Source organism: Helicoverpa armigera, chromosome 30, assembly GCF_030705265.1.
Source record: "Helicoverpa armigera isolate CAAS_96S chromosome 30, ASM3070526v1, whole genome shotgun sequence".
Taxonomy (NCBI): domain Eukaryota; kingdom Metazoa; phylum Arthropoda; class Insecta; order Lepidoptera; family Noctuidae; genus Helicoverpa; species Helicoverpa armigera.
In genome coordinates this window covers 2,779,549-2,797,443 of record NC_087149.1, presented here as the reverse complement: position 1 = coordinate 2,797,443, position 17,895 = coordinate 2,779,549, and the positions used below count along the sequence as shown (strand labels likewise).

The 17,895-nt window shown below is 42.8% G+C and overlaps 1 protein-coding gene across 1 annotated transcript in view; it reads left to right on the top strand.

The window, feature by feature from the left end:
- The window catches only part of LOC110382555 (heat shock 70 kDa protein cognate 5), a 28,218-nt gene that overhangs the window by 7,406 nt on the left and 2,917 nt on the right, over positions 1 to 17,895 (top strand). Inside the window, exons 7-13 of the mRNA XM_064043115.1 lie at positions 5,900 to 6,062; positions 6,930 to 7,085; positions 9,565 to 9,711; positions 11,336 to 11,576; positions 14,614 to 14,823; positions 16,197 to 16,384; positions 16,985 to 17,125. Coding sequence (XP_063899185.1) covers positions 5,900 to 6,062; positions 6,930 to 7,085; positions 9,565 to 9,711; positions 11,336 to 11,576; positions 14,614 to 14,823; positions 16,197 to 16,384; positions 16,985 to 17,125 — 1,246 coding nt within the window. The remainder of the gene's footprint in view (positions 1 to 5,899; positions 6,063 to 6,929; positions 7,086 to 9,564; positions 9,712 to 11,335; positions 11,577 to 14,613; positions 14,824 to 16,196; positions 16,385 to 16,984; positions 17,126 to 17,895) is intronic.

Here is a 17,895-nt window from a genome sequence, read left to right as displayed (position 1 = left end):
TTTAATCCGAAATGTGATAAATTTTTCGGGAAATAATCTTTTTAATACTGAAGGGGTGTGGACTGTATGATTGGTGTGGTGCCGAATAGGGGTTTCTTAGACTTGGTGATGGCTGGTTGATTGGGGGTTCGCTTCTTGTCCTTCTGTGCTCTTCTCTGCGGTCGCCAAGGCTCGTCTTCTTTGCGCACGGCAGTAGTGGCTGCTTTACGGGTCTTCTTCAATAAGAGGTATGCGAAGGTGACCACTCTGGCCGTGACGCGCAGTAGTCGCTCCCAGCTTGAAAACCTTTGTAAATCAATTAAGGCCTTCCCTTCTGTTGCTGCAGCCACCACTTGCTCCTTGCTTTTTTCCTCCGGTAATTTGCCCGCAGACTTGAAATCGTGTAGAGGCCACTCTTGTTCCGTTTGTCGAAGAAACGCGGGGCCTTGGAACCATCTTGATTTGTGACTGAACTCGGCCGGCGTTCCCCTTGTAGCGTCGTCCGCCGGGTTCTCTTTAGTGGGCACCCATCTCCAGTCCTCCGGCTTAGTGTTTTCTTCGATTTCTGCGAGCCGGTTAGCCACGAAGGTTTTAAATTTCCTTGGCTCCGCCTTGATCCACAGTAACACGGTGCTAGAGTCAGTCCAGTAGAATTTTCTTGATACTTGCAGGCTCATTTCTTCCTCGATACTAGCTGCTAATCTACTGCCAAGCAGGGCGGCTTGCAACTCTAATCGTGGAATCGACACTGGTTTTGTCGGCGATACTCTTGCTTTGCCTGCGACCATGGAGACGTGCACTTTCCCGCAGGGTTCAACTGTCCTCCAGTAAGCAACCGCCGCGTAAGCCTCTTCGCTAGCGTCCGTGAACGTGTGTAGCTGCCCTTCACCGCAGCGTGGCGAGATACATCTCGGTATCTGAAGTCCTGTTAATGCCAGCACCTCTTCTAAGTACCTTGACCACATTTTTCTTTGTTTTTCGTTAATCTTCTCGTCCCAGTCAACCTTCGTTCTCCATATGTCTTGAATTAATTTCTTTCCTTGTATTAGCACAGGCGCCGCGAAGCCTAGCGGATCGAATGTTGACATCACGGCACTTGTGACTTCACGCTTCGTAGGCGCTCTTGTATTTTCTAATAATTCCTTCGGTGTGTTGCGCAGACCAACGTTGAACGCCAACTTATCTTCTTTCACAAGCCACCTCAGTCCCAGAGTTTTTTCTTCCTTTGTAAGCAGCAGTGATTCTCCTTTGTTCGTGTCTTCAATTTCTGATAATACCCTTATGTCGTTGCTCGCCCAGCCTTTCAAGTGAAAACTCGCTCGAGAATGTATCTCTTTAACTTCTCTTGATATCTTCTTAGCTTCTTCAATCGACGCGAAGCTCTGTAGGTAATCATCCATATAGTGATTCCTGCTTATAGCTTTCACAGCTTCTGGGTGAGTTGCCTTGAAGTCTTCCGCGTTTTTGTTCATCACATATATCGCAGTTGCGGGCGATGACGCTGCCCCGAATATAATCGACGACATTCTGTACTCGTCGGGTTTGCTTGTTCTTCGGCTTCCTCGCCACAGGAACCTTAGACTGTCTCGGTCGCCTTCCCTCACTTTGACTCGAAGAAACATGTCTTGGATGTCGGCCATGACAGCCACTGGGCCTTCTCTGAAGCGTAGCAGCACCCCGAACAGTGATTGAAGTAGATCCGGGCCTGCTAGCAAGGCGTCGTTGAGGCTTTTCCCTTCGTACTTGGCTGCTGCGTCAAACACTATTCTTGGCTTCCGCTTGACAGGGTGCACAACTGCGAAGTGGGGCAAGTAGAAAGTTCTTCCTTCAGTTGACGTCTCTGGCGCTTTCTCTGCGTATCCATTTTCAACCATGCTCTGGATTTGCTTCTCGTAATACTCTTTGACTTCCTTATCTTTGTCCAGCTTCCTTTCAATGCTGATTAGACGACGAAAAGCTTGCTTGTAGTTGTTAGGCAGGCGCTCGTCTTCTTTCTTCCACAAGAGGCCTGTTTCGAATTGCCCGCTTGCTAAACGTTTCGTCGTTTTTTCTAAAGTTTCTAAGGCTCTTCTGTCGCTGTCGTTTGATGGCAGTCGGTTCTGGATACCCAGCGATTCTAGCTGGAAATGTTGCCTTACTACTTCTTCTATGTCTTCTGATTCTGTCGTCGCTCTTCCATAATGTACGAAGTTGACTACAGTGTTCGTGCCAGTTTCACAGCCGTGCAGCACCCACCCTAAGTCAGTGAGAGAGGCCACGGGTTCAGCTGGCTTGCCCTTCTTCAATCTTCTTGTGACGATAAGTGCCCAATTGTCTTGCCCAATCAACAACCTTGGCCGCTCTGCCGTGTAGAGTAACTGCTCTTCGATTGCCTTCAGATGCGGGCAGCTCTCTACCGTGCTCTTACTGATTCCTTGTTCACACAGCCTCAAGTCGTCAATTGTTCTAACTGTGATGGACTTCTTATCTCTTCTGTGGGCTCCTCTTATCTTCAATTGAATCTTCTGAGAACTATCTTTCCTTATAACTCTTCCGCCCACTGTTTCAATAGACAGAGCTTCGCGACTTCCTTCAGCTCCAATCGTCTCTGCTATTGCCTCGTCCAGGAGCGTGACAGTTGATCCTTCATCCAGCAACGCCAGTACACGTACTTGTCCTTTAGGCCCGTAGAGATGCACCGGAACAATCTTCAAATATGCTCTCTCTTCTGACTTGGTACTGTTTACTGAAGAAACCTTCTCTTCATATGTTTGTTTCCCTTTGTTTTCGTCACTTGATTTCTGTACTGGTACAGGCGGCTCGTCCGAGTGCAGGAGAGTATGATGCCATCTTCCACACTGCTTACACACAGGCGCCTTGCAGTTGATTCTTGAGTGCTTGAATCGTAAACACTTAAAACAGATTCTTGCTTTCTTGACGATGTCCCATTTCTCATTTATATCCGCTTCTTTGAACTTCTTGCATTCTGTTGCATAGTGTTCACCCTCACAAGCTGGACACGACTTCTTATATTTGTCTTGCGACGTGTCTTGTGTCACATTCACCGGCCTTCTGAAACCCTTCTTGTATTCTGATAACGCTTCAGGCGGAGCGAAGTCCCCACACATGTCTGCTTCAATTTCCAGGAACGCTTCAACAAGTAATAGTTCTTGAAGGTCTTCATCTCTTCTGCTTCTGTGATAGGCAAACCAGCGAAACTTCATAGAGGGCGGCATCTTCTCCACTATGGCTTTCAATGTTTCAGGCGAGCTGAGGTACTGCGGTTTCTTCAACGCCTTGATTGTTTCTATAGCGTTCTTCACGCGACTTGCAAACACGCAGATATCACTTGGGTTTTCGCTCACTCTTGACATATTCTTCAGCTTCTCCAGCTCTGATAATGCTAGCGCTCCAGGCCTTCCAAATCTTGACTCCAATCCCTTAATTACTTCGCGTGGATTTTCAGCGGTGAATAGCAGGCTCTGAACAGCTTCTTTCGCTTTCCCTTGTATAGCTCTTCTTAGGCGCGCTAAGTTCTGTGCGTTGCTGAATGAGGCGGCTGTATCTTCGAATGATCTTCTGAATGCCAACCACTCTTCACAGGATCCGTTGAAGTGAGGGAGTTCGATGTACTTCGGCGCGGTGACGTCACGTGAGTTTTCAGACAGCTTGCGTATTGCTTCAGCCAGTTGGTGGATATCGCTTCTTTCTTCTTTAGAATCGGTCGGTCTCTTCTTCTTGCTGGGCCCGGCGCTGGTCTCGATGAACCAATTCTCCACTTCATGGGTTTGCTCGTACAACTCTTCACCAGCTCCATCTTCCTCGTCGGACTCGGCGACGGCGATGTCCAGCTCGGCTCGAGCTACCCTTGCGCGGGCTTCAGCTACTTCTAATTCCCGTAGTGCCACCGCCATCCTTGCTTGTGCTTCTGCCTTCTTTCTTTGAGACGAGCGGCTGGACGTCGTGTCTACATCGCGGGTCGGCTTCTTAGCTTGAGGGTTTCCTTCAACTGACGCGCTGACACTTGACGGCGGAATGCTTGAATCTTGTGGACGAGCCTTCACTGCGACGCTTCTCTCCGGGTTCTGGGACGTGGGGTGGCTTCCTACTTCATGTACGGGATCCGATTCTTCGCTTATCCTTGATGGCGGAGGGGGGCGGCTCCCTTCCCCCGCTGATGAATCCTTTCCAACAACACCCTTTGCTTGAGGTAACGGCGTTCGTTTGTGCGGCGACGGCGTCCTTTGTAAGCGTCGATCTACTTGCTATCGACGAACTTGCGGTTTCACTTGGCGTATTCATGCTCCAGTCTGTTGACGTAGAACTTTCCCCGGTGGTCTTGGACTGCGCAGAACTTGATCTTGTCGAAGGCATCTTGATCTTCACCCTATCCGGCTCGCGAAGGACCAGCTGAAGGGGTGTGGACTGTATAATTGGTGTGGTGCCGAATAGGGCTGCTGGCGGGGACGCTCTTCAACAAGGCAGGGTGCAGACAATAACACTATTCAGGGTTAATTCTTCCTTTATTCTTCTTGTTAACTGGAGCGCTGCTGGATTCGGACTGCCCGATCACCAAAATATGCCCTCATTATATACGCTAGAGCGCGGGTAAGTCGTTCACAATATGGCCGATGCGACAGCCAATGGGAGCGAGGGGCGTTCCCGTGCCCTATGTATGGGAATCTTTCTGGGGCAGTTTTCAGGTGATTTGGCATACTTATAACGTTCCAGCTATGCCTATCCTATGCAACCCGATTTCCCTTATATTATACAAAAAATTCACCCTTAAAAACATCCCTTTTTAATTAGAAAACTTTAAAAAACTCAAACGGCTCTCGTTAAGGTAAGGTTTCGATAACATTCGGTTTAATTTGTCGATCATCCTACTAGCGCCGCTCGTGGCCAAAAAGAAAACTAAAATTCAACAATGGAAAAGTACCAATACCCTAGACTTACTATTTGAATCTATTTCTAGGGTTTTTTCTAGGTTGCATAAGATAGGCATTTCACTTATATTTATTTACAAATACAAAACTTAGTACTTAACAACCTTATTTGTACTGACTATTTTAATTATGCAACCTTAGTATTCTATCTTTATAATTAAAACAACAGCAATATCTGTTTTTTTATTGAAAAACGTTAATCCTTAAACTAGGGCATACAAGTTACACTTAAAATTAGTACTTAGATACGCTTAACAATTTTAGTCTTAAACTTTAAAGGAATTAAAAACAACAACAGAAAATAGCTTTTAATTAACTACAGACATACTAACTATCATAAAACCTTAAAAAACTTAAACATTGATTATCACTGCTTTTATCATTTAGTTATCACTTTTACACTTATTCATCGTCGCCGACAAATACATAGAACTTTATCAAGATTTTTTTTTCTAACCCAAAAACTTTCTAAATCAATGCACTGGAAACTATATTTTGGAACTAATCAACAGTAAGTTGTGTCATGAGTACTGGCCAAATATACTGAGATATATTTTAGTTTGGAACACCTACTTTTTGCTACAAAAACGTCCGAAGTTTTTCGTAATAGTTTGTTCATATTCTTATTTACATTTGAATTAAAAAATATTCTATTAAAAAACCTAAAACAATAAAAAAAACAAACTTTTTTTTGATATGGCATCTCGCAGTTCAGCTTTGGAGGCTGTTGACTGCTAAACCGGACAAATCCCTGTGGATGCCTACCGTCTTACCACAAAAACTTTTAAACGTCAGTTTAAGACTTGTCTAAAAAAATATCAGATAATGACGTTGACATATGGTTCATTTTGCAGCCACAATTTTTTTAGACAAGTGTAAAACAAACGTTTAAGTTTTTGTAGTAAGGCCACTAGAGTTTAAGGCCTCCAGCCAGGGGCAAAAAAAATAATCTTAGTTTGGTGTACCTCATTATAACAACACATTTCGTTCCCCAGTATTGCCGTATACGACTTGGGCGGTGGTACGTTCGATATCTCAGTTCTCGAGATCCAGAAGGGAGTGTTTGAAGTGAAGAGTACCAACGGAGACACGCTGCTCGGCGGTGAAGACTTCGACAATGTCATCGTCAACTTCCTGGTCGATGAGTTTAAACGTGACGTGAGTATCCCTATGGTTAATTAAGAAAAAATATTTTTACTAAATTGGCCCAAAGTACACTGATCAAAGGGGGAGGCCTATGTTCAGGAGTGGACGTCCTATGGCTGAGATGATGATGATGACACTGACAACATACAATTTTAAACGTCTGTTGAACACTTGTCTAAACAAATGTCAGATTATGACGTTGAAATAAAGTCCGTTTTGCAGCCACACTTTTTTAGACAAGTGTTCAACAGATGTTTAAGTTTCTGCTGTCAGGCTGTTAATGTTTGGATTTCCCACTACCAGTTAAAGCAATTCACCTTACGAAGAAAAAACTGTATTTTCTCTTAAAACGATTGTTTTACTATGAATTTTCCCATTCTTTTCAAAGTATAAAACATTTTAAAGAAAACTGAAGTTTATGTTTTCGATCTAATTGGGTCAATATGTAAGCACCGTCGATCAGTGTCCGTGCTAGTGCGCGGAACACGTTTGCAGCGGTGCGAGAACAGTCGCGGTACCAGCTAGTTGTGTGCTCCATGCGCGCTGCTTTCCTAGAAACCGCGGCACATTATTTTACATTTTTTTTTTTTTCAAAATTAAACTCGAAACTTCTAAGGGCTAATTTGACGCACATTCGATTACATATTGAGTCGATTAAACTATAATTTTTACTACAATGAGGTTTGAATTTCCGTCCAACCTCGCTTTGGTAATCAATGTTTTTGTGGTAGCAAAGAATCGTTTTAGGAACATAAGTCGCAAATAATATTAACCTTCTAATAACGGAAGTTTTAATGTATGATACAGCTTAATTCTTTTAGATGATATTCCATACAACTTATAAAAACCATATTCTAATCACATTACTTCTCTCAACAGCAAGGCATTGACATCCGTAAAGACGCGATGGCGATGCAGCGCCTGAAGGAAGCCGCTGAGAAGGCCAAGATCGAGCTCTCCGGGTCCCTGCAGACCGACATCAACTTACCGTACCTCACCATGGACGCTTCCGGACCTAAGCACATGAACTTGAAGGTAAGAAGGATTGACTTATAGTAGTCACGTATAGGGAGACGAGACACACTTTAGAAAAAGCGCCGTATTATTTTGAACTCATTTTCTCATTGGATATCAAAGAAGAAACTGGATAAAATCTTTTTGACAAAAAACTATGTTCATTTTTCTGGGACTGCAATGAAACAGACACACTCGTACAAACATGGACACACACACACGTAAAACTTTTGGACATGACTTTGTGTGTATGATAGCAGTAGAAAGAGTTGCGATAGTTATGTTGTGGATACCTCTTCAACTAACTATAAAAATATCGACATACATGGCGCATTCCATTGCTAAAAAATAAATAGAAAAAATTGACCTATTTAATGCCCAACTACGGGCTTCTGCCGCTTATCATACAGAGAAAGAATGAGCTTTAAAAACCATGCTTGATCAGAGGCGATTTTCACTTTTATTCAGTAATTCATGTCCAAGATATTGAAAACAACTCTTGGTTCTTTGGTGAAAGTTCATTGCGTACATGACTTTCTAAATTGAAATAAACTAATATTCTGGCCCTTTGCCATGCTAATTTTACGACTGAATTTGGCAATCGAAAGTTGGACGTCAATTACTTTTGCTTTCACAATGCGTAGAATTTTAAAGTTTTCCGATACAAATAATACTTACTTATTCCCCTAATATTAGACAAATATATATATATTTAATTTACTCCAAAGGACCATGAGTCAAGTTGGGCTCATTGTCCAACAGAGTTGTAGCATATGCCGTTGTGAAGGTTTTTGTTTGTACTAAAATTGTTACTATGGGCACTACCTTCAATTCCATGGCAAAAAAAAGATATACACCTAAATAGGTTTTGTAGAAAAGGACAATTGTTAGGAGTCGTAGTGCGCTTGGTTGTTCCTGAAATAAAACCTAATTCGCAGGATTTGATTATGCTAGGATTATGGGACTACCTCATAATCACCAGGTCAGGATCTGATGATGGAACCCCTGAGAAATCGAGGGCAACTTTCGAAAATTGTAGGCGTGCATAGGTTAAAAACTTGACAGTGAGGTGTACTTCTGATAACACTATGCAACAGATAAGGTTTGGAGCTGACCTGATGATGGAGACTGGAGAAGGTCGAGGGAACTCGACAACTTACATATTAAACTACCTCGTGTTTGGGCTTATATTATTCGTATTGATGGGAACTTTCCACAAATGCGGATAGTGACAACTATGCTCGTCACTGAAAAGCCAAAAATAATAAAAAACTTTTTACTAACAAATAAAACCGACTCCCAAAAACACTGAAAAGCAAAAAAAACTATTCTTAGATGCATCGGCATAGAAGTCGGTGGCGTATAAACTCAGGAACATCCATTAGACACTGACATCTAGGCCGATGCACCTAAGAATAGTTTTTTTTTGCTTTTCAGAGTTTGCCAAGAACATATTCTGATGGGTAACGACAATTGGAACTTTTTGATTGATAATTGCAATATCCATCACCAAAATGTGTGGCTATTAAGAAGAAGGATACAGTCAATACATGTTCGTGCACGTACATATTACGTATACATTCTGGTTAGCAGAAACGAAATTGGTCGAGATGCCATCGCTCAGTATTACTGCTCGTGTCTAACAGGTAGACACACTGTAGGAAGTTGTGCTCATATCATTTCAATAATATGATATCTAGGGTTAGGCAGGCACACACAATTTAATCCACCGGCAGGATATTTAGACGACATTATTATTGATTGAAATGTTTACAAAAATAATTTTAACTGCAGCTGCTAACAGTTATTTATTTTTATTTTTTATGTATACATTAAACCTGGAATTAAAACTAGTTAAAGGTGTTCAATAACAAAACCTACAATGCCATAACAGCACTACTTTTTGCAGAATATTAGTTTATTTATGGTTGGAGAAAAATATTTATAGCAAAATAACCCCATGGATTCTTCGCAAAAATTAGTTAAAATCTTTATATTTAGTGCTTTACAAGTATATTCAAAGTGGTCTCATCTCTGTTGGTGGTTGAGCCCAGGCTTCATACATTTTTGCCCATGGTCCTTTACCATAATGTAGCCCAAAAAATATAGAACTTTAAAAAAATTAAAGCTATCGAATTAGTACTGCTAAAGTTATCCCTTAAAACTCTAGATGAAAAGTAAATAAAATACTGAAATAAGAGCAAAAGCTACTAAAATTCCGCAGGTTTTTTTAAGTTTGGTTAAAATATTATTAAATAAAAGAGCTTGTGGGTTAGCCACGCAGATGTTGATGCTGAGGCTGTTCCTGGGGAGTCTGTTCCACCACTTCTTCTTCCCAGCAAAAAAAATAGGAAGTGGTGAGGGGTGGGCGTTTTGGGGGCTGTCTTTTGTAAATTTCTGACATACAAAGTGTTGTTTTGCAGCCAAGTTTGAATAAACTATTTTTGATTTTGATGTTTTTCACCCTACAAACTAAAAAAATTATGTTTTTTCCTTGTAGATGAGCCGTTCGAAGCTGGAGTCTTTAGTAGGTGATCTGATCAAGCGCACGGTGGCGCCGTGCCAGCGCGCGCTGCAGGACGCCGAGGTGCAGCGCTCAGACATCGGCGAGGTGCTGCTCGTCGGAGGCATGACTAGGATGCCTAAGGTAACTATATCATGATGATCAGTTTGATCAAGACTGCAGGGGTGTTTAAAATGGGCTATGAGGCTGTTCAATGTTCGCAAAGGTCTCTAGGAGGAACAAAAGTGGGTCAATCTGTTACTCATTCTTGCTGCAGCCACAGCGAGAAGGGAGGATATCCCACCTCAAGAAGGATTATTCTAAATAACCCTCATAAAAGAAGATTAGATACCGTCATTACTTTCGCCCGCGTACCGAGTGAAATATTCCGCGAACACCAATAAAAAGTAGTCCACAGCCGTCCTTGATAAATGGGCTATCTAACTCTACAACAATACTTCAAATCGGTCCATTAGTTCCTGATCTTAACGAGTTCAAAAGTCTTCACGTCTCTAATTGTAGGTTTTGCCTCGTTGGTCTAGCTGTCGCAAGTGCGGCTGCTGAGCACGAGGTCTCGGGTTCGATTCCCGAGTCGGGCCGAAATCGCTTTGTGGGTTTTAGAAGACTTTCACAAAGCAGCCCGGAGCCTGGAAGCTGGTGATTGATACACCCGTGCATCGGAGAGCACGTAAATGTCGGTCCTGCGCCTGATCTCTCTCCGGTCGTGTCGGATTGCCGTCCCATCGCGCTATGAGAGTTAAAGAATAGTGAGTGCACCTGTGTCTGCGCAAATGCTTGTGCACTATAATATGTCCTGCGCAGCTGGCTAATCTCCTTACATGAGAACAGCCGCCGTAGCCGATAATCGGCTAGGAGGACATCAATTGTAGGTACAACAACGCCATCTATGAAACAAACGAAAACTTAAAATGTCACTATCCTACATCGCGCAATTAGAGTTATCTGCTTTAGAATTTAGACAAGAACCTAAAATCCTCAGCAGTGGGCAGGTTCTTTAAAAACATTTATCTAAATAGGCAAAAGTACGCACCTAACAGCACAAGCCGATGTCAGTCGCCAATGTCTGTCTAGGCAGTCCTACGGACAGGTGCCAGAGTGAACTGGGGTTATATTCCCCGGCCGTGTCTGTATGCGGCCGGGTTATACGCTCACAGACAATTTTATATACAAAATATATTGTAGGCTTGTAATGATAGTAATTTTGTACTAGCTAGATAATATTAGCATAGCCTAGTTGAAAGAAATAAGTCCATCTTCGTTTTAATTTCTTGAGTCCTAATTGTTTTCCAAAAAAAAATACACGAATGTTATATGCACTTTATATCTCTATTATTGTTGGTGAATAATTTAGGAGACTAATTAATTAACCATCTTTCTAAAAAGAAGGTTCTCAATTCGGATGTTTTGTTTGTTACAAATACCTAACACTCTCGCTTGAAAACCAATTTTTTTAGTCAATACTAGTTGACCCAGCAAACTTCCCCGGACCTCTACAAACATTTTAAAACCAAAATTAACCAATTCGGTCCAGCTATTCTCGAGTTTTAGTGAGACTAACGAACAGCAATTCATTTTTATATATAAGATAACGCCGATAAGATATTAAAGACTTACACCGACTTACACGATGTGGAAAAAATGTTTAGCTGAATATTTTAAAATGTAAAGATTGTGATAATAAGTTAATGATAAAAAATTACGTAATCAATCTTGCACCATCCAACTAAAACTCCAACTATCTTCCCAGGTACAATCAACAGTCCAGGAAATCTTCGGCCGCGCCCCCTCTCGCGCCGTCAACCCCGACGAGGCCGTCGCAGTCGGCGCCGCCGTCCAGGGCGGAGTCCTAGCGGGTGACGTGACGGATATCCTGCTGCTCGACGTCACACCGCTGTCTCTGGGTATTGAGACCCTCGGAGGAGTGTTTACTAAGCTCATCACGAGGAACACTACTATACCTACGAAGAAGAGTCAGGTGTTCTCTACCGGTGAGTGTTTTTTGTACCATAATTGAACATCTCTGGGGTAGGCAGAAGCCACTAAGTCTGACACCAGTCTTACCTAGGGGTAACTGGGTTGAGGAGGTCAGATAAGGTGTTCTCTACCGGTAAGTTATATCTTGCACACCAATGACTGTGTTTCGGATGGCACATTAAACTGTAGGTTGTTACGGATAGTCAGAAGCCAGTAAGTCTGACACCAGTCTTACCAAGGGGTATCAGGTTGTCCATATATATCCAGGATATCAGGTGTTTAACTGGGTTTAGGAGGTAAAGCACTGGTACTCAGCTGCATCCGGTTAGACTAGAAGCCGACCCTAACATAGTTGGGAAAAGGCTCGGGAGATGATGAATAAGGCACTGGTTGTCTTTGTATGAGGTTCATGTTGTGAGGAAGGTGATGAGTATGAATGTGGCTTGATATCCTGCTGCTCGACGTCACACCACTGTCTCTGGGTATCGAGACCCTCGGAGGAGTGTTTACTAAGCTCATCACGAGGAATACTACTATCCCTACAAAGAAGAGCCAGGTGTTCTCTACTGGTAAGTCTTTTTTGTACCATAATTGAACATCTTTGGGCTAGTCAGAAGCCAGTAAGTGACACATGTCTCACCTAGGGATCCTAAAATATACTGATTTTACCGTGTTTCGGAGCACAATAAACTGTAGGTCTCAGCTGTCATTGAACATCCTTGGCAGTCGTTACGGGTAGTGAGACGCCAGTAAGTTTGAAATCAGTCTCACCCAGGGGTATTGGGTTGCCTGGGTAACTGGGTCAAAGAGGTTGGTTAGGCAGTCGCTCCTTGTAAAACACTGGTACTCAGCTGCATCCGGTTTGACTAGAAGCCGACCCTAACATAGTTGGGAAAAGGCTCGGGAGATGATGAATAAGGCACTGGTTGTCTTTGTATGAGGTTCATGTTGTGAGGAAGGTGATGAGTATGAATGTGGCTTGATATCCTGCTGCTCGACGTCACACCACTGTCTCTGGGTATTGAGACCCTCGGAGGAGTGTTTACTAAGCTCATCACGAGGAACACTACTATCCCTACCAAGAAGAGTCAGGTGTTCTCTACCGGTGAGTCTCTTTTTGTACCATCATTGAACATCTTTGGGGTAGTCAGAAGCCACTAAGTCTGGCACCAGTCTTACCTAGGGGTAACTGGGTTGAGGAGGTCAGATAGGCAGTCGCTCCTTGTGGCACACTGGTACTCAGCTGCATCCGATTAGACTAGATGCCGACCCTAACATGATTGGGAAAAGGCTCGGAAGATGATGAATAAGGCACTGTCCGGTTGTCATGGTATGAGGATCATGTTGTGAGGAAGGTGATGAGTATGAATGTGGCTTGATATCCTGCTGCTCGACGTCACACCACTGTCTCTGGGTATTGAGACCCTCGGAGGAGTGTTTACTAAGCTCATCACGAGGAACACTACTATCCCTACCAAGAAGAGCCAGGTGTTCTCTACTGGTGAGCCTTTTTTGTACCATAATTGAACATCTTTGGGGTAGTCGGAAGCCAGTAAGTCTGACACCAGTCTCACCAAGGGGTATTAGGTTGCCTGGGTAACTAGGTCAAAGAGGTTGGTTAGGCAGTCGCTCCTTGTAAAACACTGGTACTCAGCTGCATCCGGTTAGACTAGAAGCCGACCCTAACATAGTTGGGAGATGATGAATTGAGGTACTGTCCGGTTGTCATGGTATGAGGATCATGTTGAGAGGAAGGTGATGAGTATGAATGTGGCTTGATATCCTGCTGCTTGACGTCACACCACTGTCCCTGGGTATTGAGACCCTCGGAGGAGTGTTTACTAAGCTCATCACTAGGAACACTACTATCCCTACGAAGAAGAGCCAGGTGTTCTCTACCGGTTAGTGTTTTTTTACCATCTTTGGCAGTTAGTATGGGTAGTCAGAAGCCAGTGACTCTGTCACCAGTTTTACCAAGGGGTATCGGGTTGTCCGGGTAACTGGGTTTAGGAGGTAAAGCACTGGTACTCAGCTGCATCCGGTTAGACTGGAAGCTGGCACCAACATAGTTGGGAAAAGGCTAGGCAGATGATGAATTGAGTAACTGTCTGGTTGTCATGGTATGATGATCATGTTGAGAGGAAGGTGATGAGCATGAATGTGGCTTGATATCCTGCTGCTCGACGTCACACCGCTGTCTCTGGGTATTGAGACCCTCGGAGGAGTGTTTACTAAGCTCATCACGAGGAACACTACTATTCCTACCAAGAAGAGTCAGGTGTTCTCTACTGGTGAGCCTTTTTTGCACCATAATTGAACATTTTGGGGGAGTCAGAAGCCACTAAGTCTGACACCAGTCTTACCTAGGGGTAACTGGGTTGAGGAGATCAGATAGACAGTCGCTCCTTGTAAAACACTGGTACTCGACTTGAAGCCGACCCTATCATAGTTGGGAAAAGGCTAGGCAGATGATGAATTGAGTAACTGTCTGGTTGTCATGGTATGGGATCTGGTTGTCAGCTGTTTGAATAAAATATATATACGGAGGTAAATATAACACGGAGAAACTACGTATACCTATGATCTCAACAAAGTTAATCTGACATTCTTTTGTAAAGCAAGTTGTCAGACTTGCTGACTATCATCAACCCATTGCGATTACTAGAGATATACTAAACTAGCTTCTGTCAGCGGTTTCATCCGCATCCCGCGGGAACTACTTCCCGTACCGGGATAAAAAGTAGCCCATAGCCTTCCTCGATAAATGGGCTATCTAACACTGAAAGAAATTATCAAATCGGACCAGTAGTTCCTGAGATTAGCGCGTTCAAACAAACAAACAAACTCTTCAGCTTTATAATATTAGTATAGATGAGAACCATGACCCACTATTTTTGAATCATTGTTTTAAATATTTATAGTTTCTTTAATATTTATTTTTGTTAAGTCCCATCGAGATAACGAAGTACCTTTAGATAACTACTTAAATTGAGTATAGTATAAGATATTTTTCTAGTCCTAAATAACTTAACATAACTTTCTAATCCCCAGCTGCTGACGGCCAAACCCAAGTCGAAATCAAAGTCCACCAAGGCGAACGTGAAATGGCTGCCGACAACAAACTCCTGGGTCAGTTCTCCCTGGTGGGCATCCCGCCCGCGCCGCGAGGAGTGCCTCAGATTGAGGTGACGTTCGATATCGACGCCAACGGCATCGTCCACGTGTCTGCTCGCGACAAGGGCACCGGCAAGGAACAACAGAGTGAGTTGTATAATTTTGTCTCTCTAAGATTTTCTTATTCTTCGACTCGGTCGAAGGATCGGGAAGTGTGGAAGCGAGATGGGGAGGCCTTTGCGCAGCAGTTGGACATTATAGGCTAGACCATGCCGGACTGCCGAACCTGAGGTCCCGGGTTCGATTCCCGGTTCGGTCGACATGTGTGTGATGAGCATGTTTGTTGGCCGTGGTCTGGGTGTTACAATATGTATATACGTAGCTATATGTAGTTTATCAGTTGTGTTAGCACCCATAACACAAGTTAAGCAATAACTTACCATGGGGCTAACCGACCGTGTGTGAAAATGTGTCCAGACATTATTTATTTTACTTATTTATTTAAAGATAGCAATTTGAGGTATTTTTCGACCATTTTGTAGTTCTCCGATGTCTTCGTGGTTGCGTAGACTTTGACCCTTAAGCCATCAATTTGATATTTTTATTCGTCCATTTTTAACTCATTTTGAAGCTCTCGGGTATCTCACCGTTTTAGGCACCAGCTGGTAGAAAAAAGCTTGTGCTCTGAAGTTAGGTGATAGTCGCCATCATGTTTGGCGAGATACATACTAAGTCAAGATTTTTTGTACTTATAACAGAATTTAAAAAAAAACATTGATAAATTAGTACGTATGCATATGTAAGCACCGTCGATCAGTGTCCGTGCTAGTGCGCGGAACACGTTTGCAGCGGTGCGAGAGCAGTCGCGGTACCAGCTAGTTGTGTGCAACATGCGCGCTGCTTTCCTAGAAACCGCGGCACATTATTTTCTATTTAAATACTTCATTTATTTCTGTACAAATATATGTAGATATCAGTTTCTCTTAGCAATCTCCAAAAAACACGATTTTGTACTAAATTTTTTCGAATGATCATCCTATATTCTTCTTCATCCTATCTTCTATTTGTTTGCGTCGTTTTACTTGTATGTGAATCATATTTTTCATTATTTCTTCTATGTGAAATTGTATTTTTCCTGCCTGCCTACCTATATATTTTTTTTCACATCCATGCGTAATGATCTCATAAATACATGCGTTTACTATGCGCTAAATGGAGAATAAGAACAAAACATAAAAAGATGAATTTTTATCTCAAAAATGAGGAAGTTATAGTTATCGGCACGAATCTTGAGCTCTGACCTACATCTGCGCAGAAGTGTTTTATTAGCAAAGAACCAATCCTGAGTGACGGCTATGACGCGATGCACTGCGGGCCAATCACCGCTTTAGCCCGCCCCCGCGCCTCACTTCATACCACGAAAGGGACCCAATAAATTACTTCTGCGCAGATGTAGGTCAGTCATAACTATATCGTGGTTGTTTGAATATATTTTTTAACTAAAATTTGTTCGTCAACAGTCGTAATCCAATCTTCTGGCGGACTCTCCAAGGACGAGATCGAGAACATGGTGAAGGCAGCCGAACAGTTCGCCGCCACGGACAAGCAGAGACGCGAGCGAGTGGAAGTGTCCAACCAGGCCGAGGGCGTTCTGCACGACACCGAGACCAAGATGGACGAGTACAAGAGCCAGTTGCCGCAGGACGAGGTGAGGGCATATTACTGTAGACTTACGGCCAGTTTCTTCATCAAAAGTTACAGTTAAAGTAATGTCTAAAGTAAAAGTAACGGTCAAATCCGTTTTTTCAAGGCTAAACTGACAGCAAAACTAATAGAAAAATTGAATTTGACCGTTACTTTAACTTTAGACATTACTTTGACTATAATTGGATAGACACTCCATAGATACTCCATTTGAATAGTCATCTGTCTCTTTCATTCATTCATCTTGATGTGAAAAATCAGTGATGTCATAGTTTTTAGTTCAGTTCCACTTTCATACAAATTTTATAGAAAATGACTATTTTCTTTTATCGCTAAAATACAATCTTAATTAATTAAATGAGAGAAATTAGACCTACATTGTTAATTTAGACTATGTTTGTACTTATTTATAATTTTTTTTCTTCATACATGTAATTATGCAATTGTTTTTGTCCCAATCAAATAAACATATATTTAGTCAAGTGTCCAATCATGATTCATGATACTTGCCTTAAGTGGATAGTAATTTCCTACATATAAGACCATTCTTCCATTCCTCTCCTTGGGCCGTCATACTAACATTCTGTCACCTCTTATCCCCCAGTGCGACAAGCTCCGTGAAGAGATCGCCAAGCTCCGCGAGCTCCTCGCCAAGAAGGACACCGCCGACCCCGAGGAGATCCGCACCGCCACCAGCACGCTGCAGCAGGCCAGCCTCAAGCTCTTCGAGCAGGCTTACAAGAAGGTACGTGGTTTTATACCGTAGATACACTGTTTGTGTCAATAATCATTAAAGAACTCTGAGGACACCTTGAGAACTCGGAGGTAAGGCCCGCCGCTGATTGCAACTTTTCGTCACCGTGACTTTTTGTCACTGTCACCTGCGTCACCCACGATGCGCTCACTGAATCTGTTCTTGGGTGACAAATCGCGTTCATTTTTGTATGCCGGCTGTGTGACAAAAAGTCACCAGTGAGCGGACTCCCATTGTAATGTACGTACGTGTACGCGAGTGACAGTCACGTCACTCCGGCATTGCCTGCTGCTACAACTATTTGTCACCATATTGTCAAGTCACCATAATGAGCGCACTCAGTATAGTTTTCATTGCACTTGACTAAGTGACAAAAAGTTACGGTGACGAAAAGTTGCAATCAGCGGCTAGCCTAACTAAAGAACTCTTGAAGTTACTTTGTAAAAGTCGCTGGACACAGTTTCATTGAAGTCTTATTATTGCGATTAAGCAACTCAATATAATTCCTATTGTACGCAAAAGACATTCCGTTGCATCTAAAATACAGTAAATAACTAAGAAATATTGAAACCCTAATACTACATTCTGTACAATGTACTGTGCACTACACTTTAGTTAGCTACTTTCTTTCTCGAGAAATGGGCAATATTTTTTCAAATCCTACCGTAGTTTCCGAGAGCAACAAATTCTTCAGCTTTCTAATATTGGTATAGATTCTTTGTTTATCTGTGGAAAGAACATACAAGTATTCATTCTATTTT